Source organism: Carassius carassius, chromosome 43, assembly GCF_963082965.1.
Source record: "Carassius carassius chromosome 43, fCarCar2.1, whole genome shotgun sequence".
NCBI classification, from domain to species: domain Eukaryota; kingdom Metazoa; phylum Chordata; class Actinopteri; order Cypriniformes; family Cyprinidae; genus Carassius; species Carassius carassius.
In genome coordinates, this window is record NC_081797.1 from 7,810,476 (window position 1) to 7,832,064 (window position 21,589).

The 21,589-nt window shown below is 35.9% G+C and overlaps 1 protein-coding gene across 1 annotated transcript in view; it reads right to left on the reverse strand.

The window, feature by feature from the left end:
• Positions 1 to 21,589, reverse strand: part of LOC132125157 (NT-3 growth factor receptor-like) — a 239,498-nt gene that overhangs the window by 129,128 nt on the left and 88,781 nt on the right. The window contains exon 4 of the mRNA XM_059536416.1: positions 15,511 to 15,579. Within this exon, the coding sequence (XP_059392399.1) occupies positions 15,511 to 15,579 (69 nt within the window). The remainder of the gene's footprint in view (positions 1 to 15,510; positions 15,580 to 21,589) is intronic.

Consider the following 21,589-nt stretch of genomic DNA (forward strand, 5'->3'; position numbering starts at 1 on the left):
ACTCACTATTTTAATATAACAAATGTAAATTGTTATATAGTCTGGCATAGCTAGGCCTTTAGACTGAAGGACTGGAATCTATGTTACAGTAGCTTTCATTGGCCAAGGCCCGCTCATGAGTCCATTTGACCGACATGTCAAATAACCTATCACAGTTCGTTTCATTCATCTTTATATTTCGGGGCATGGAAATGTCACCACAATAACAGACTATAAACAGACAATAAAACTCTCGGACGTATTTTAAAGATTCTATGCTGCAAACTTTAAAAAATTCACATACTTGTGAAGTGTTTAGTTCGGGGGTAAGCAAATTTGGTCCTAGAGAGCCGCAGTCCTGGAGAGTTCAGCTCCAACCCTGAAAAAAAACCTCACCTGCCTGTAGCCTAGTAATCCTGAAGACATTGATTAGAGTTGAAGCTGAACTCTACAGGTTTGCGGCAGTCTAGGACCGAACTTGCCTACCCCTGGTTTAGTTGATCCTGAAGCGCTCATCGTCACAGTTGTTAACACTACGTCTTTCTTCCTCCTTGAGTGGGTTTGATGCCACAGTATCTTTCCAGGTGGAACGTTAAAGAAAGCGACACACAAGTCTCGCGAAAATCCTGTATAATTCAAACAATCCGATGATGACTTCGACACTCCTTAAGTGTTTCCACTTTTGTGTCCCATATGCATCAGACATTTAGCCAACGGTCCGTGGGTGTGACATCTGAGGCTGAGAAAAAATTTACATAACATTTGACATATTGACATATTGAGGTATATATATATATATATATATACCTCCTGCCCAAACTAACTCAGCTCTCCGTGCCCACCTCCGTCTGTCAGTGGATCAACAGCTTCCTGACAGACAGGCAGCAGCTAGTGAGGCTGGGAAAATACACATCCAGCACCCGTACAATCAGCACCGGAGCTCCCCAGGGCTGTGTTCTCTCCCCACTGCTCTTCTCCCTGTACACTAATGACTGCACATCTAAGGACCCCTCTGTCAAGCTCCTGAAGTTTGCAGATGACACCACACTCATCGGCCTCATTCAGGACGGTGACGAGTCTGCTTACAGACAGGAGGTTAAAGAGCTGGCTGTCTGGTGCAGTCTCAACAACCTGGAGCTTAACACGCTCAAAACAGTGGAGATGATCGTGCACTTCAGGAGAAACCCCCCTGCACTCCCCCCACTCACCATCATGAACAGCACTGTGACTGCAGTGGAGTCATTCAGGTTCCTGGGCACCACTATCTCTCAGGACCTGAAGTGGGACATTCACATTGACTCCATTGTGAAAAAGGCCCAGCAGAGGTTGTACTTCCTTCGCCAGCTGAGGAAGTTTAACCTGCCACAGGATCTGCTGAAACAGTTCTACTCCACCATCATCGAATCCATCCTCTGCACTTCAGTAACTGTCTGGTTCAGCTCAGATTCTAAATCGGACCTCAGAAGACTACAGAGGGTAGTCCGGACTGCTGAGCGAATTATCGGTACAACCCTCCCATCTATTCAAGAACTGTACTTATCCAGAGTGAGCAAAAGGGCTGTTAAAATCACTCTGGACCCCTCACATCCAGCACACTCCCTCTTTGAACTGTTGCCATCTGGTCGACGCTACAGAGCACTGAGCACCAGAACGACCAGACACAGGAACAGTTTCTTCCCTCAGGCAATCCATCTTATGAACAGCTGATAATAACTGTGGGACACACTACACTATTTATATTTATATACACTACACTTTTTATCCAACACACATACTTAGCGTACACGTAAATCTTTTGCACATAATATACATGTACATACATGGAACACACTATACTACTTATATTTATATTTATATACACATACACTTATTTATCCAAACACACATACTTAGCGTACAGTTACAATTTTTCCACATAATATACATGTACATACATAAATGCTCTTTTTAATATACCTGCCATACATTGTCAATTTGTATATTGTCAATCCTTACCCACCTATTTGTATTTTTTTGTATTTTTTATTCCTTATTGTGTTTTTTGTTCTGTCGCTGTTATGTTGCACTGCGGAGCTCTGTCACGAAAACAAATTCCTCGTATGTGTGAACATACCTGGCAATAAAGCTCATTCTGATTCTGATTCTGATATATATATATATATATATATATATATAGATACATAGATTTATATATATATATATATATATATATGTACACACACACACACACACACAAACACACATTAAACATTGATAATGTTCATACTGTATCACCCAGCCCTACTAATCTGGACCACTCCCTCACACTGTCTTTCTGCTCTGGTACCCACAATCCTTTGCGTTCAGAATTCCATTAAAAATCTATATTTCATAGAAATATATTGCCCCATCAGTCCAGGATTAACATCTTGATATAAAACGCATTAAGCAAATTGTGAAAGATGGACATTGATGTTATAATAGATACATGGCACAGAAAGACTGAATAAATGTTTTCACTGTTTTAACGGAATTGCATTAAATATGTAACTAATCACCGGGGTAAGTGGGAAGTAATAATCAATAGAGGGGGACATCATTACCAGTGCATGAACATTTTGCCAGGCATCAGTCATGTTCCTCTCTAGTTCTCTGCTGAGCTTATTATTTTCATCATCTGAGTGATTACTTCAGGCTAACAATCAATATGAAAGCATCATCCCTATTATTCCTCACATAAAGTGCCAAACACCACACGAGAGAAAGAGAGAAAAGGCAAGAAAGAGGTAGCTTGCTTGCATTTGCCACTTTGAAACGGTTGATCATTTAAGATTTCAAAGCAATATAATCAATATGACACCACCAATCCCATGTTCTATCTATCTATCTATCTATCTATCTATCTATCTATCTATCTATCTATCTATCTATAGGAATTCAGTGTTAAAATTATGAAAATCAATAATTATTAGTAAAATAAGTGTCAATATGTATTTTTTTGTATTATACCATTTGTGCAAATATTTTAATAATAAAAAGTAATAATGAATATAATGGGGCAATTATTAAAAACAATAAATATATTTTTTTATTAATGCAAAATATTTTGAAAGAAAAATATATAATGCAAATGAAAAATCTAAATATCAAAATCGCATCAACAGCAACGAGGTTACTTATATTAAATATTTATAATAATAATAATAATAATAATTAAAAAGTTAACACAATCATTAATGGCTTTTGAACTGTACTGATTATTTCTACCAACAAATTAACTACAGATATGGAAAAAATAAACAAAAAAAAATACTATATACAATGAGGCATATTAACCCTAATTTGCCATAGCCAATTCTTAAGGTTAATGTCTGAACATAGTTCATTAATATTCTTCCTTTTCCCCCCACATAATCTGCAATTCTACTAGGAACTGTGAATCTCAATACTGTTTCTAGGAACTTATTTTTTTTCCACTGAAGTATATAGATATGTGGTTTGGCATACCGATGACTTTTTAGCTTATGAATTGCTTATGATTAATTTTCACTGGGGAAGCTTTCAGAGTACAGGTAGACAGGTCTGTATTCTTCAGAGCACCATGTTACTTTAAATGGCCAGGAAATTACTGAGAGATTTCTGTCAAGCATCTCTGTTTTCCTCGCACGCTTTCACTAGATAGTACACAAAAGCTTGGCCTTGTTTCGATAGAGAGCACCGTGTTGGTGTGATCTGACATCTGGAAAGACAAGATGACGTGTAGTCATTGTAACAGGTGGGGCCAGAGATCAACGAAAGAGACAAGAGTACCTCTATACCTAGTAAATTTGCCCAGCTCAGTTTAAAAACTGTCAAAACACTTCCTTCACAGTCCTTTCCTGCTGTTATATTGTGAAAAATCACAGCTTTTTTTTTTTCATTTGACAGACATTTTGTAGAGATTCCCACTTAATGCAGTATAGATATGCAGTTTTTTTTCTTCTGTGATGCTAATAAGTATGTATCGTCTGTACAATGTTAAACAAACCATCTTTTTTTAAAGCGTCACAAGTGCTGCCAGGAATATGATAGGAATCAGAAATGTTTGTAGGAAAAGGAACTGTGAAAAATGGATTCTCAGCAATATTGCCAAGTTCTGTTCAAGACTAATGAATATATGCATTTTAATCTTTTTGTCCACATGCATAATGACTTAAGCATCCTTATAAACTGAAGATTAATTTATGATCTCCCTCCACAATATGTCACTAGGCTTAACGGTTTTCTCCCAATCAGTAATCCCATTAAATTGCAGACAAAAACAAGATGAGTGAGTATGTGCACTGGTACTTCGCCGCCCTTTGCCGTGTTGTGTTTTACAGGGGCTTAAAAGTGAACCCTATATATATCTCTTCATATTTCTTATGATATATAAAATTGTCATTTAAAAATTTATTTTAGATGATAGTCTGAGAATCTCAATTGCAAAATATAAATTCTGTTCATTTGCTATAGAAATAAATAGTACATTGACTTAAAAAAACAACTTTGTCACTCAAAACTCGATTTAATTTGTCACAATAAAATATTTTAATTATCTTTATATCTAGACATATTTAATTATGCATATTACAGCAATTAATTTGATAAATCCATCATAATAATGTAATTAAGACCATCTCTCTTTTTTAAGCAATATTTACAAGTTCTCCACAGAAGTTTTATTTTTAAATGAACTTGCCACATGGAGGCACTTACTGTATGCATTTATTTCCTATTCTAATTTGAACCCTGCTAATTAGCATACTCTCATCAATTGTTTACATCACAACTTTTTATCCATGCAATTAAAGCCCACATAAGGTTATTCATTCATCTTGGAAAACATAATTAGTTATATTACTGAACTACCTTGGCTCACTTACAACACTGGGCTAGTTAAATAATCTGAATTAATGTTTAACCTGCTCTGGCTGAAAACCGAATTGCAGTGTTTTGTTTCATTTATAATTTTTTGATTCATTTCAGACAGCAGTAAATGTGGGAAATAAATGCCTTAAAACAGACTCTCCCCGCAGCATGATTACTGTCACTATTACTCTTAGTCCTTTTTTTTTTTACAGTGATGATCCTTCCAGCAATGAGCCAGACATGAAGTTCGTGTCTGCGGGAGACGCTTTATACAGACGGAGATTAGAGAAAGGTCAACAGAATAAAACGGATTGATGGTACTCGCAGCTGCTTGCCGAGAGACTAAAAGCGGTGGCTGAGTGACTGAGTCTGCAGACTGTGGCGAATACGCTTTTGTGCTTTGGCCGTAAATAGGCTTGTATCATATCATCATCCACCGAGCGGGTAAAGAAGATTTACCATGTGTCGCCTCACACACACTTGAAAGCACTCAGAAACAAGGGGCTAGCTAAATGTGCTAGGTTCCGCACCACTAACCAGCTATTCTATCTTCAGGTAAAGGCTAAAAGATGGAAAGTGAGGTAAAACCAGTTGTTCTTAAATAGTTTTTTTGTTATTGAGTATGAGGGCATGTCACATTTAGCTAATTTGACTGCTAATGTAGCTAGTGACAGAAGATTTTGCACCAAAATTTATCAGCACCAAAAAGAGCATTTAGCATTGATTTTATCTTGCTGCCCATGACGTTTTGAGTATGTAACCTACCAGTTGAGGTTGTTGTCTTCACAAGAAAAACATTTAAAATGGCAAACATAAAAAAAAAGAAAAAAAAAACCCTTCTAAACACACTAATCTTGAACTGCTTAATGAACAGGGGGGATAGCTAAAGGCGCTAGTTTCCACACCGCTAACCAGCTATATCTTCAGGTAAAGGTAAAAAAGATTAAGGTAAAATTTGGTAAAATTATGGCTGTTCTTAACTTGAGGATTGGGGTGTCACAAACTAATTCTAACAAACTAAGTTCACTAGCTGCTACCTAGTGACAGATGTTTTTTCACCAAAATATATCAACACCAAAAGATAAGACAGTTTAATCCTCTCTTGTTATTTCATTATTAGAATTGTTTTTATCTTGCTGCCCATGTCTTTTGGGTCTGTAACCTACCAGTTTAGGTGAGGTTATAGTTATCTTTACAAGTAAAACATTTAAAATGACAAACACTATGTACAGTACAGTGGTTTTCTAAGGACTAATAAGAAAAAAAATCACTCCTGCTAAACACGCTAATCTTGAAAATGCTCAGAAAACAAGAGGGCTAGCTAAAAATGCAAGACATATCAAGGGTTGCTGTGAAGAACTACCCTTACGAAAAATAACCATGGTTTTATTATAGTAAAACTGTAGTAACCCATGGTTTTTTGGCGTGTTGACTACCATTTGTATAACCACAGATTTACTACAAATACCATGGTTAAACTATGGTTAATTTAGCAAAACCATGGTTAATTTGTGGTTACCATGGTTTAACTATAGTAACCATGGTTTTTTGGTTTTATTTGTAGTAAAACCATGGTTAATTTTCATAAGGGTAGCGGACATTTTTAAAAACAAAATCACCTCAAGGGCAAGTTGACGAACATCCAGGCATACTTCACGCTTGCCTTGAGATCATAATCACTGGGGGAAAATTACAAAAAAGGGGGATGGGTGTGAGGGTTTAAGGTATATCCTGTCAGAGAAATGTTCAATCCAACAGTGACATCCCTGCTGCAGTTGAAGGCCTCGAAATCTTGCGGTTCTTGCGTCAGAAAGTAGATAATTGAGAACACAGAAAGCTACAGCATTTCCTGATGTCCCTTTTTTGAGCTTATTTATGATGAAAGCTTAATTGGATTTGCGGCAAATAAACATAGATGACACACTTGGCCTACATCCGCTCCTCAGATTAGGCTCCACTGGCCTCTGCTGTGTTATCATACAAAGCATACTAATTATGGCCATTCACTCTGAACAATACGAGCTGTGCAAAAGATCTGATTTCAGGACACAATTTTCTTGCTGAATGCAGTTTTTCTCCATCTCACTCTATATCTGTCTTGATTACTGCAGTCCTAACTGTTTCTCTTCATCCCTTTTGGGACAGCTAGTTCCTGAGGAGAATGAAAATGTAAATTACACAGTATTGAATCAATTTTTTTTATGCAAGTCAAAAAAAATATGGCTCTGAGGTGTAAAGTCGGTGCCAACCGTGCAATTTTTGCCACTGTTTTGCCATCTAAGACAAATTTAAGGGATAGTAAGTCAGTCTTTAATCAATCCTCTTATTCTCTAGCAGAGGTAGTAATGATTTAATGTCACAATTTTTATGATTTAAAACTCATAACAAATAATGTTTTTAGCAAATACACACAATTCCTGAAAAACAGTTCTGAATGTGAAAACGGCACTCACTTTCATTCAGAAAATGAACAAATGAAGTCTGTACATTGATTATAAATTAAATGAACTTCATAATATGACAATTAACTGAAATTAAATCAGTTAAATCAATGTTCACTGAGAAAAGTGTCCAGTGAATGAACTCAAATTCTTGGAGCTCAGAAACAAGGGGGCTAATGGCGCTATGTTCCACCCTGCTAACCAGCAATCCTCAGGTAAAGGTAAAAATATCAAAAATTATATATATATATATATATATATATATATATATATATATATATATATGTGTTGTTCTTGACTAGTTTTGTAGTTGTTGAGGAGGAGGGCATGTTGCACAAACTGTCTATGTTGTCATATGGTAAGAAAAACACTCCTGCTAAACCTGCTAATGCTCAGAAACAAAGAGGCTAGTCCACTTTCATTTGTGACATGGGTTTCAATAAGAGGCACAGGTGATTGGCACATCCCCTCCATGCTACCCGCAGTGATAAGGAAGTCTTGGAGTGGGCTGGCTTAGCTGTATGGGTCATTCCACTATGTTGTGATTACACCCTTGGTCCTGACCTGTGCATGCACGCACACACACACACACACACACCGCCCCTTCTCACCTTCCAGCCGTCAAGAAAAAAAACTGACAGCAATTACATGTGTGAGCATACTCGCGCGTGGGTGAGGACAAATATTCGTGTTCGCGCTAAGATGCTTTTGCAGGTGTTCGCATCAGTTCTTATAAAGTGACAGTGCTGGCACTGACGGCAGACATTATGTGTGATACCCACAGCCTGCATCTCAAAATTTGGCAGCACTGTGATGGGTACATCCGAGTCTTCCAATAGTGCATATTAAAGTAAAGCAATAATGTGCTTAGACCATTGTGCTAGCTATACAGGCCTTTGTGCACGTAGTGCTGACTGCTTAGTAGCATTGGATGTGCTTCATATACCAAAACCACATTTGAAATCACAGGCACACATGCTTATTGCTTAAACAGCAGGCCACTTTATAGAACAAAGCTGTAGTTGAGGATGAGCTTCTCAGATATATAGAGTCAAATCCTTTTTAATCAAGTCTGTCATTGTTCAGTTAAACTATGTCTCCTTTAAATGTTCATACATAAAATGATTATTTTAAAGTCTATCTAAAATAAAAACGAAGTGTTTGTTTTGTTTGCTTTTTAGAAAAAATTGGCAGTTAGAGATTTATATATATATATATATATATATATATATATATATATATATATACACACACACACACACACACATATATATATATATATATATATATATATATATATATATATATATAAATATATATATATATATGTGTGTGTGTGTGTGTGTGTGTGTGTGTATATATATATATATATATATATATATACACACACACACACACACACACATATATATATATATATATATATATATATATATATATATATATATATATATATATATATATATATATATATAAATATAAAAGACAACAAATAAATCAAACAGAATTAGAATAAAGAGTTAGAGGGTCAAATAAAGACGTAAATTATGTTTTTTTATCCAAACCATGATTTCCTGATCGGATTAAGTTGGAAAGGTCATTCCACCAAGAGATGAAATTTAGATAGATAGATAGATAGATAGATAGATAGATAGATAGATAGATAGATAGATAGATAGATAGATAGATAGATAGATAGATAGATAGATAGATAGATAGATAGATAGATCTATATTAAGATTTTCTTTCTCATCCTGGACATTCATGGTAAAATTTAGTGAAGAAGAACAAAATAAGTCTTTTGTCTTTTGTTGTTTGATTAATAGCAAAGGTAGGATAGTCAAATTCAGAAAGGTTATCTACAGCAGACTAGCTTTGAAAGCATAAGATCCCACCCTCCATGCAAATCACTCTCCAAAGCCGCGCCTCCTCCAAAACGCATGAACACACCGAGTGCCAACCTCCCGCTCTCTCTCATGAGGCCAATAAGGAAGTGACTAAAACTGCAATCCCCATGTTAAAATGCCCAACTTTACAGCAGGAAAAAACATGTTTACAGCCTGGTTCAAAAAATGATTTTGGTCTAAATAGCTAATTTTGCCCTTCGTGACAACTGTGAGGGGGGTGAATTTTTTTATAACTCATCCGTTTAAATTATATTAAGACTTAAAGTTCTGCATAATTAAGGGTGTGGCCACTTGAGTGACAGGGAGATTGCCGCTGCTGACACTGCCGTCGCGCTAGGTGGGCGTGGCTACAGCAACTAGCTCCCGCCTTTTTGCCCATTTTTGATTGTCCGGGAGAGTCGCGCGGTGACGCGCTGCCAAAATGGCGAAGGCCCGCTCTACACACTTTAGGCTTCAAAAACTCTCTTCAGTAGTCTACGGGTGACGTCACGGACACTACGTCCATATTTTTATACAGTCTATGGAACACACACAGGAAGACCATAGGCTAACCAGCGACACGATGAGATGGCGTTCTTGAAGTGTTGAATGCAATGCTGTCAGATTCCATCATATCTCATTCTTCACTGAGATAACTTTACAGTACAAAGTGAGTAGTAAAAAATAATAATGCCTTCCATAGTCTGCAGGAGCTTAATGAAACATGCTGATGACATACAGTAGCATGTGTATGTGAACAGACGTATCGTTGTGTTTGGACCGAACAGTCTGATTGATTGAACATGTAATTTGTCTACGCCTTCCACTGGCTATATAAATATTTAGACCACTTAACTTATTGATTACTATGTTAACTTATTGATCCGAATGTGAAGAGACTTTTTAATCAGCATTAACTAAAAATATTTTTGAATCAAATCACCTACCCTGCCTTTAAGCACACGGTCAGCAGCAGTCATATTAGACTGCTGTCACTCTAAGAGCTACATGGATCCAATTTACTGTCACACGCTTACCTTCATTTTCAACTGTTTACGTTCACTGAAGACATAACCAATGAGGGTTTAGGTGAATAATCACCAAGCACCACATTTTGACACTTTTTTGCATCTACAGTATTTGACCATTTAAGCAAAAATCCCAAGCTAAAAGTTGACTTTACATGTTTCGTCTCTAAACGCATGGACATAATTCCTCCTGAAGAACAGCGATATTTCTCTTTTGCGCTTGAAAAAATGTAATCAACTTCAATAAATCAAGCACATTCCATTATGCAAAAGTCATGTTACATGATTTTACGGATTTGCACGTGAATTGGGCTTTTATGGAGAAACGAAAGCACACCACTGGGAAGGGGGCGGAATGGGGCGCAATAATAATTTTCATCTTGATTACTGTATTTACCTAATCATTAGAGGTTGAAATCAAAACTGTATTTCGATTAACTGCACAACTCTTAAAGTGCGATGATTTGCTCAGTACTTGGCCAAAAACTTTCATATTTCCTTTCATGTCAGCTTTCTTAGGTTCAAGAAGACAACTCTTAATCATTTTCTCTATTGAGAAAATTATTTTTAATGATAAACTATAAACGTTTAAAGATAGATTGAATATGGGCTCACAGATTGTTAAACGATGGTCTGTGCTTCTGTTTAAGACAGTGTGATTAAAAAAAAAATTTAAAAATCACTTTTTATTTGCTAACTGAACAACTATACAATATAGTGTTTAAGTAAATCAAATGTATTTAACAATTTCTAATCAAGAAAAAATAAGATACAAGCAATAGCTTGAAAAATATGTTTAACAGAGGAATTAGACCGCACAAAACCAATGAGAAATGAAAACAGCAGGAGGCTTACAGATGGCATTTTTGCTAGTATTACACAACAGTGCACATATGGAATATGGTTGTGTTGTCCCTCTAGAGAGGGTGTCTCACAATCATCATCGCTTCATAGCTCTGGTATTACCCATATGACCTGCGTTATGTCACATAAAATGAATTTACCCTCAGACTAATCACATGATAAGCGCAGCTGTGAATGCAAGGAAATTTGTCATTTCCGTCTGACCTGCAGAACACGAAGAACCCAAAAAGGAGCCCAAATGTCATAATATGATGTTAACCGCACATTTAATTTAAGTTACTTGACTAGACAAATATGATAACTAGAAGCCCACATCTTGTATGCAGCTAAAATTAGGAGAGTTACCCACTTAGATGGACAGTACATGGCCACATGCTTTTGTTAGCACTTTTTCTTTTTCTAAGAACAACACATGTTCGATATCTGTCAGGAAATCCAAAAGTACTCCTCTCCTTGGAGTATCTCCAAAGGACATGCTAACCCTGCAGAGAAGATGGGCCACCTCAGAGGAACTGTCCTGCTTCCCTGGTTTAAAATATCACGTTTAGTCAGGCGCACACAGGCACACCGAGACGCAGATGCCTGTATGGACAAAGCCCTATGCACTCAGCTGATTAATGTTTGCACGTTGGACAGGACTGTGATGGCACCTTCGCTATAATTATGAAATTGCTTTACTTGATTTGAGATAAACCTGAGACAAGGGCCCAACAAATTACTACCACTGCCAAATGACTATTTTCGCACACCAAATAAACATCAACATGTTCAAAACTTCTTAACCAATTATTTAAAGCTCATAATATAGAGGATAGTACAAAGACAAATTCTACACTGGAAGTGTATAATACACATCATATCACATCATAAACAAACAATAAATAATCTTTTAACAAAGTTACGCTAATACAATACTTAAAATATTATGTATGCAATTATTTTGAAACTGTTATTTTAGTGTCACTGAGACACTATTAAATTGTTTATTAAGATTCTAATACCATTTTTATACTATAAATTAATTTATTTTCTGTTTTAATTTAAATTTAAAAGTTTTATTCATTATGTTCTATGTTTAAGTCATTTTGGTATTTTTTTTATGTATACACACATCTATTTTTACTTCAGTTTTAGTTAAAATTTTAGTTTAAATTTACTATAATAAACCTTTCTCAGTAAATATTATCGGGAAATGTACACTTATAGTTTTAGTTTTATTAATTTATCTTTTTGTTTTATTTTATAGATTTAATTTTATGTTTTATTTTGCTTTTTGTTTTGTTTTATGCCATACCATCAAGGATTATTTTCATGATTAAATCTAACAATTAATTTGAAATAACTTTGGGATTTAAGACAAGTCTGGGGTTGTCCTAAATTTAAGAAGTTATTTGTGATGATTTTTAAGAAGATTATTTTCAAGAATTTGAATTCTTCTTAAGTTTTGACTTAAGAACAATCTTAAGAAAATATTATAAGACCACTCTTAAGAAGAAATTATCAAGAACAGGGTCAAAACTGTTTACAAATTAGCTAGATAAACAAATTAATAGTTAATTATATTTAAATAATACAACAAACTTTAGAAATAATTTATCTATAGATTAATTCTGTCTGAGATTATTTAGGTGCACCTAAAAATAAAAATAAAAGATTCTAGTAGTTTTACTGTTGTTAGTTCCTAAATATTCTTTAGATAACATGAATTTATTTTCCAAAGACATTAAAACAGCAAAGCTTCAGGTTTTTGCTATGTGATCAGAAACAGACCAAGGGCCGGATTCACAAAACATTCTTAAGAAGAAATGTCTTCTTAATTGCCATTTTCGTATTATTTTTAACTAAAAGTTAAGAATTTGATTTCTTCCCCGTCTTGACGTCAAGACGGGGCAGGATATACCATATATGGACACCGCAGCAGGAAGCTCGCCCTTCCCCTCTCCCCCTCATATTCAGTCGAGAAAGAGTTGCTCTGTGGTTGACTGCCAGAATCAACATGTAAATGTGTTTTCTCTACCAAGAACGGACCTAGCTATCAGAGACCAGTGGATTAAATTCATTTTTAATGACGCGGTTCCTTCAACCCTTCCACTGGTTTATCGTTACGTGTTTGTGCTAAACATTGTACGCCGAAATCCTTCACAAATTTGGGGCAATATCAGGCGAAGTTGGCATCGAAGCTCGGGAAAAGCGCCATTCCAACAAAATTGCCTGCAATTGAAACGGTAAGACTGTGTTTTTATTGCTCTACTGTGTGTAACAAACAGCATAACTGCTAATGCGGCTATTGTATGCTATTGCGTCTGTCACTAGACAAATAAACGAAAGACTGGAGGTGAAGTAATTAGTTATGTTCCCTGTAAACGGACAGCAAAAACGGACTTTTGACTGCATTATAATGATTTCTTAATTCAGAATATGATCAAGATTGCGTAGGTTGATGTGTTCGGGGAATTTGCCAGTTAATAGTAACATCTAAAGCCCCTTAAATGAACGAAATGACTCGAAAAAAGATTTGTTCATTTTGATGATCGAGTTTGAACAAGAGAGTCTGGCGTTGCCAGATTGGGTGTTTTTTCCGCTACATATTAAGGCCGGTTTTAGGTGGGTTTTCGCCTGGAAGGCTTTATAGAAATCTGGCATCCTACTGAACGAAGTTAAACTGAGAGAGCGTGGCGTTCACAGACACCAGAATGAACGACTTCACAGTAACGTTCATCAGGCAGTAATGCAGTACGTTCAGTTCAGTCCAAAACATGAACGAGTTCATGAATTATCGTTCAATGAACGCGTCCAGGCACAACTCTGGCGGGAGTATTAGCTTCGAGGTATGGGGAATTGGTGCTAACGTACTTTGCAAAAAACAAATGACTGAGATCATCATGAAGTTATTGTTTATTTATTGCCTAACGCTTACATGAGGCCCTGTCTAGTTTGTGTGTGTGCTCACGTCTTATATTTGTGTGTGTGCTGTGCTCACGTCTCATATGAGTAACTTTATGTGCGTAGATAGTTCATATACATGTATGTGTGACTAGTACTTAGTATATATGCAAGCGTGTTTCATATGTGTGCGTGAATGAAGTTTGATTTAAGCCCTAAACGGCGCCTCATACTTATACACTGGCCGGGAAGCCGGTCGCGTTCATTCACAACTTGCGCCATGATGTCAGTTTGTAATGATATGCTAAAGCGTTACCTGCGGTGTCAACCCCCCTCCTTCCTGCAACCAATCAACGTGCCCCTCATTTGCATTATTATAATGACCGTCCACGACAGCCAAAATATCGCATCAGATCTCGCGAGACAATAATGCCTACAGAAATAAGGGTCTGAGGAGCTCTGTGTTTATTTTTTCCACTTTTCTTTTTTAGAAGGGCCTGAAAGACTATAATACAGCAGTAGGTATCCAAGGTAATACAAGGGTATGACTCCTTTAAGCATTACAACAACACTAGCTACATTAAAAAAATTGCAGGACTAAAAGTGTGAGTTTATCACATGAGTTATGTTTTCACTCCGATAAAGACTGTCATTTTTCTTCTTAAGAAAAAAATTAAGATGATCTTAAGAATATATTTGAGAACTTACTAAGAATTTTTCAAGAATTATACTTCAGTTCATTCTTACGAACTTCTTGAAATTAATCTTAAGAAATTTCTTAACTTATTTCTTAAGTATATTTTCGTGAATCTGGCCCCAGATGTAAATACCCTTTAATGCTGATTCGATATGGATAGTAAATAGCATGCAAATGTATTGTGCTTTTCCAATCAGATCTCAATCAATCTGAAATGACCAAGTGTAAACAACAAACGACAACAGAAAACATCCAAAAGCCAAAACGCTAATAAATAAAAATTATTTAATTATAAAAACTCAATAGTGCAAAAATCTGTGTCATTTTTAAATCATCAGGTCTTTCTCCAATTTTGACATTCATTGTAAATTTAATTCAATTCATGTTTATTTGCATAGCACTTTTCATGATACAAATAGGCTACACAGAAAATGTACATTTTTACATTAATATTTAGGAGTAGCTTATCAGTCAGGACTATGTCAAGGTGATGTCCATATGGCAGATATGTACAGAGAAAATCATCCGGTTAGTCAATGACATGTATTCCAACAAACGTTGAACACTATTAACAGCAATGATTATGTTGCTATTAAACTTATAGAAAAATTTGGTAGTTTTATATGTTGGTTCAAGGTTGGATTCACCTGAGGTTGTCTTAACAATACTGACATGATGCAAAGATGCAAACTAGCATAAAGGATGGGTTTAAAACAACTATGGACTGATAAAAACACATTTAATGCACAAGCAAGGCTTATATTCGCACAACCCTGCAGGGTGTCCATCAGCCAGTTAACCACAGTGAAAAATCAATAAAGGCTTGAGAATATATAGAAAGAACAAAAACACATTTAACTTACAGCTCGAAAAGTTGGAGATTCTGAAAGAGTTGCCATGAGAGAGTTGTCAGAGGGTTCCCAGACAAGTTTCTGCAGAGGAGAAAAAGAGAGAGAGAGAGAATGTTTAATGATTTAACACTGACTATTTGCGACAAGGTGATAAAGAAAAACACAGGGGAGGCAAACAACGGCAGTGCAGTGACCCACCCAAAGTTAAGGGAATAAGTGCAGCAGTAAGGCACCTTGCAGCCTCGAAAATCCAATAAACAGAGACTTGGTCATTTTCAAGACAACAAATTAAATCGAGGAGAAGGAGGCCTGGACTCTTAAAAGCCATTAAACTCAATACAGTGCCAAATGACTGTGAAGCAGATAAGGCATGTTTTCAGAACAGAGCTTTTAGATGTGGGAGGCCGAGATGGAAGCATTTCTCCAAAATGGAAGTAGGGTCTCTAAATGATGTTTGTGTCAAGTCCAGTAACTAATACAGTGGGATGAAAGGTGTTGCGTGTACAAACACATTTCAAGTTTTCACCGAAGGCCTTCTTAAGGGTTGGAGTTAAACTAAAAGTAAACACCTTTCCTCTTGCATACTTAAAGTACGTGCACAAATACACATGGCCTTTTGGGACGGCAGCAAGCAACGCCTCTCCTGGGGCTGAAACAAAAACCCTAGCCTCACTAACAGGCCTTCATTATCAATATTTATTGAATACTTCAGATCACCCCAACACTGGCCTGCACAGATCGTATCAGGAGCAGTTGACAGATAATCAGTACAGCCCAGGGGACCGAAGTCTGCTGGATGGCCATCCCTGACCCGTTCCTTCACCTGCATTTTATTACTGACAGCAAAACAAAAGATCATTATAGCTAACCAGAAAAACTGTACAGAGAACAATAAAAGTTGAGCCCTATCAGCTTATATGCAGAACTGGGCCTATATAACCAGAGATAAGTTCAATTTATGACACAAGTAAAGTCAACATGAAATCAAAACTAATGATTTTTACTAATGCTATTGTGCAAAATTTTAGTATTTTACACTGTAAAAGTAAATAAATGAATATTTTAAATTACTGTTTTGCTGTATTTTTATCAAATACATGAAGCCTTGGTGAGTCTTCTTTCATTTTTTTTACAAATTAAAACGTTTGAGTATATATTTTTATAAAAATAAGCCAAGTAAATGTTTCATTAAATACCATTTCATTCAAAAATAAATCACATTTTGCAAGTTAAAGGATTTGTAAATTATGTTACTAAACAAATAAAAACATTTTCTACATTTTAACTACATTATTTTATTTTAAGAACCAAAAAGAGTTTTGAGAACACACCGCAGAATAACAATTTTTGTTTGCACGCGAATAAAGAATCTAAAATATTTTCTACTACAATTGAACATATGTACTTGAAATGGTTCCACTTATCATTGTAAAGTTTCTTCATGGGGGGAAAACAATAATTATAGAAAGTCAGACAAAATGGTTTACATTGCTATTGTCTAACTTTTTTCTGACCCTTACTACTGTGTCTTTATGATATAAAATACAGTATAAATGACCTCCATTATGACTGAACTAAATAGCAGCTGTCTATTAACTATTACAGAAGTAACATATAAACAAACAACATAGCATAATATAGACATAATATTAGCCAGGAAGGTAGACATTATATATTTTTTTCTGCAGTTAACATATTTCTGAACTGTTCTTAAAATAACAACCCCAGCATGCATATTTGTGTAACCAATAAAGACATTATAGGAAAAAACAGAGCTTAAAGGGCCCTTTTGGCATATCATGGTACAAAGTTGTAAACAAGGTGTGCTTCCTAGAGAGTTCTTGAAAGGAACAGAGTGAAACGAAAACACCCACTTGTTCGATACGTTGAAGACAAAGTTGCTTCAACATGCTAATGTGCCTAATCTGAATCTGTTTATCGGGTCCCTAGCATGGCGCATAAGGAATCTCCAGCAGCAAAAATAAATAAATAAAATAAAAACGTGCTTGCTGATCTGACTTGTTGCCATAGCAACTTCTGCCTGTGAATCCTCACACTTTCTTTTCTCCCTATTTCCTGTGTCGCAGGATGAGAGGCAGGAACCAGTTAACCAGTGAAGGAGAGTAAAAGCGCAGCTGTGAATGCAAGAAAATGTGTCATTTCCATCTGACCTGCAGAACATGAAGGACCCAAAAGGGAGCCTAAATGTCATAATACGATGTTAACCACGGATTTAATTTCTAAATAAGTAAATTTTTTACCAAAGAGTCACTAGGTACTTGACTCGACAAATATGCTAATTAGAAGGCCATGTCTTGCATGCAGCAAAAATCTGGATAGTTTCCCACTATGACAAGGAAAAAATTTAGCTATATATTGACAAACAAAATAACCTTCGTTTCTTCAAACGAAAGCTTCTCTGTAACACACCTACTCCTGCTCTGCTTGCCCTCAGTATTTTAATCACCTCATTAAATTGATAATGAGATTATTAAGGTGGCCTCCACAGGGACACACAAGGGCTCCGTATTTTGGTGGGGACATTATTATTCTAAGCACACAATAGAAGAGTTCATCTGGACAGTGGGCTGAAAAGGAAGGGTATATGGGGGATCAGGACGACTAAACCCAAAGTACTCTGTCAAGGCTTGATTCCACCTAGACCCTCACAATAACAAATCTGCAATGGAAAAATGACTTTCAAGGACTTCAACAGCTGGGGGAACTGGACCATGAAAAACAGAAGATTTTGAATATTGCATATTGAAGAAGCAATTAGCCAGTCTGACTTATTAATAGAGCTATAAGTGATTTTAATGTTTTTTAAAAACAGAAAAAGTTGAGGAGAGAGATATATGAAACTTCAAAACTAAAACAAACAAAAAATAAATAAATAAAAAACTACTTTATAACTACATTGCTAAATACAAAAATATTAAATAAAAAATACAGAATACAAAATACTTGAAATACTCAATTAATTTTAACATTTCCAAAACCTTGACAAGTTCAATTCAAATTACATTGTTACCTGCAACCTCAACTATTATACCAAAGTTATTGTATTTAAAATATTTAATAATAATAATAATAATAATAATAAATTAGTATTAGTAGTAGTAGTATTTATTTTTGGCTGAAAAAGTTTACAAAAACTAATAAACAAACAAACAAATAAATAATATATTTATATATATATAGTTAAATTATAAATATTTATATTTTTATAATATAATACAATAATAATAATGTATATAAATATACTAATAAATGTTTTTATTATTAGTAGTATTATTATTATCATTATTATTATTATTATTATTAAAAAATAATGACTTCAAAATAAATATTACAATATAAGGAAAATGCTTGAATTGAAAATAATAATAAAAATCACAGTACAGTATTTCTGTAACAGGGTTGCTGTGAATATAAAATTTATAAAATAATAAAATAAAATAAATGAAAATAGAGAAGCAAAAAGAACACTGACGATAAATCTTGTTTAATGTTTAGTTAACAAAAATCCTCTGAAGGTTAAGGTTTTACTAACTATAAATAAAAATAAATAATAGATTCAGTTCAGGTTCTTTTTTGTTGGCTATTCATGGAGAATCCATTTATTCAGAAGCAGAAATATTCACCTCTGTGTTCATGTTTTTATTCTGATCAATTGTAATTCAATGAGAATACGACATAGATTTCCAAAGAAAGGAAAATAATCACACACGCCGTTAGTTTGAAAATAGAGCACAATAAACAAAGATGTGTGTGAACCGTCTTACTCCCTTGAGGGAATTTAGCTCCCGAATAAACCCTTTCAGATCGTCGCAGACTATCAATTACGGTAATGACTTTCAGAGAGGAACGAGGCTTGGGTTATTGGAGAATGAGAGCAGGAGCGTCTTTAAATGTTTCCTGTTAGCCGGATAACGGCTCTACGTGTATATGTTTACACGCCTACGTGTACTTGATGTGCATGTAAAGGCGGAGGGGGTCTCTCCGTGTGCCCTTGCATACGAATTATGTCATTACAGTGTCATCTATTTGGAGTCAGGCACATGTGGGATGTGGGAAGGAGGGTTAAGGGCCTTATTGAGACAGATCATTCACCCGCATTAGCATAGAGAGAGAGGAATTATTGAGTCCCTCTGAAAGCTTCATTAGCTACTAACCAACATTGTGCTCGCCAAGCACATGCTTCCGTGCGCTTGTTTCTGCAGTTCTCGGGTGTGTGACGATCAAACTCTGTGACGATGATGACGACAAACACGTCAACAGAAACGGATGACATGAAGGCCTTTTCATAAAGCACCACAAACACATAAAAGCAGGCTCAGGCTTCACTTGTCTGCAGCATGGCGAAGCTGCCCAAACTGCCGTCCACATTCAGGAAGTGTCCTTTTCAAAGGTCAAACTTCGTCAGCTAAAATTGGATTAGGAGAAGAGGCAATAAAGAATTAAATAATCAAATCCCACATCAAACATAACATGCAGCCTAAATACAAAGGTTGAGATTGTCATTAAAGATGGAAATAGACAATATCTTTCTGAGAGTACGTTCAGAAAGCCAACTTAACAGATATTTACCCTGATAGGAGCAAATAAATTTGTTTGTTAAATGGACTGTGTCAGTAACCAGTCTATGGCAAGCTAACCGAGAAATAGCTAAGATGCTAAGCTACGAAACAGAAAAATCAGCTAAGCCAATAATTACTATTTTAACTATTGTTGAATGTTTTAGATACTCAAGACAAAAGCAAACACTTAATGGACAAGAACACTGAAAACTAGCTTAGATGCTAAGCTACCAATTTCTGTACATAAACATTAGCTAAGTTCTTGAAAGCTAGCTTTTAGAGAAGCTGCAATAAAAACAGCATGGCTAAAGTAGCTTGTTACATTCAAAACACATGAAAATAATCATGATCTGTACAAAATTAGCAAACGAAACGAAACAAAAAAACATTCAATAGAAATCGGTTGACTATGATAAAGAAAGAGTGGTCAAAAATAAAAACTACTGAAAATTGAGGATTACTACCACCTAGCTACTTGAAATGTAGCTTGAAATGTAGAAATGTAGCCTTGACCAAGTCCATCTAGGAAGAAATATAAAAAATACTTAGCCGAAAACTAGCCAGCCCTAATATGTTCATTGGGGCTAAATTTGAAACCATTAGATGAAGTAAACGTTTACTACTTTAGCGATGCTACCGCTAATTTACACTTACAACTGTGTTCCCGTTGTTCAGTGGTAGAGCATTTGCTTTAGCAGCGCAAAAGGTTGTGGGTTCAATTCCTAAGGAACACACACATACTGGTAAAAAGTAAATGTATAGTCTGAATGCACTGTAAGTCACTTTGGATAAAAGCATCTGTTAAATGCATAAATGTAAAACACTGTACTCTTTATGATTCATTTCATATTTCTTATAAGTCCTATGACCAAATGGTGTCTGAAAATAAAGGAATAAAAGTGTCCCACTGCATAAATCTCAGTAATTAAATTCCAAATCTCCAATTAACACCTCAATTAAATGAGAACATCTTTGTGTAGCTGGAAAAGGGAGCAGACACAATGAAATGCAGCAAAAAGACACATTATTTTACCTCCTTTTCTGCACGCATATCGCCACCGTACAGCTGTGTCTAATTAGCCACAATATTCATGACATCTGCGCCTCCATGAATAGCCACGGTGTGGTTTTGGCATTTACACACATCCTGACGTATAAGACTCAGAATGAAATGACAGAGAGCTGTGCTCTCAATGCCCGAAAGCATTTGGTAAGATGCTCTGGAATGGCAGCGCCTCATCAATAATACACGCCGAAGGAGTCACGGAGAAGGCAAGGGCTAAACGGCCATAAAACGGCAATTAGATACATAGCCTGCAGTCGCAGGTAAGGTAACTATGCATGAAGGGGTAACCGAGGGCCGGGGGCAGGCCCTGAGCTTCCCCTCAGCCAGCCAGCGGACTATGGGAAAGGCTTCTCTACCTGTAAACAACAGACAACAGGTGTCACTCCCTCAGGAGGAGAGTGTTATCTGTGGGACGCCGCAGATAATAGACAAGCACCAGAACGGG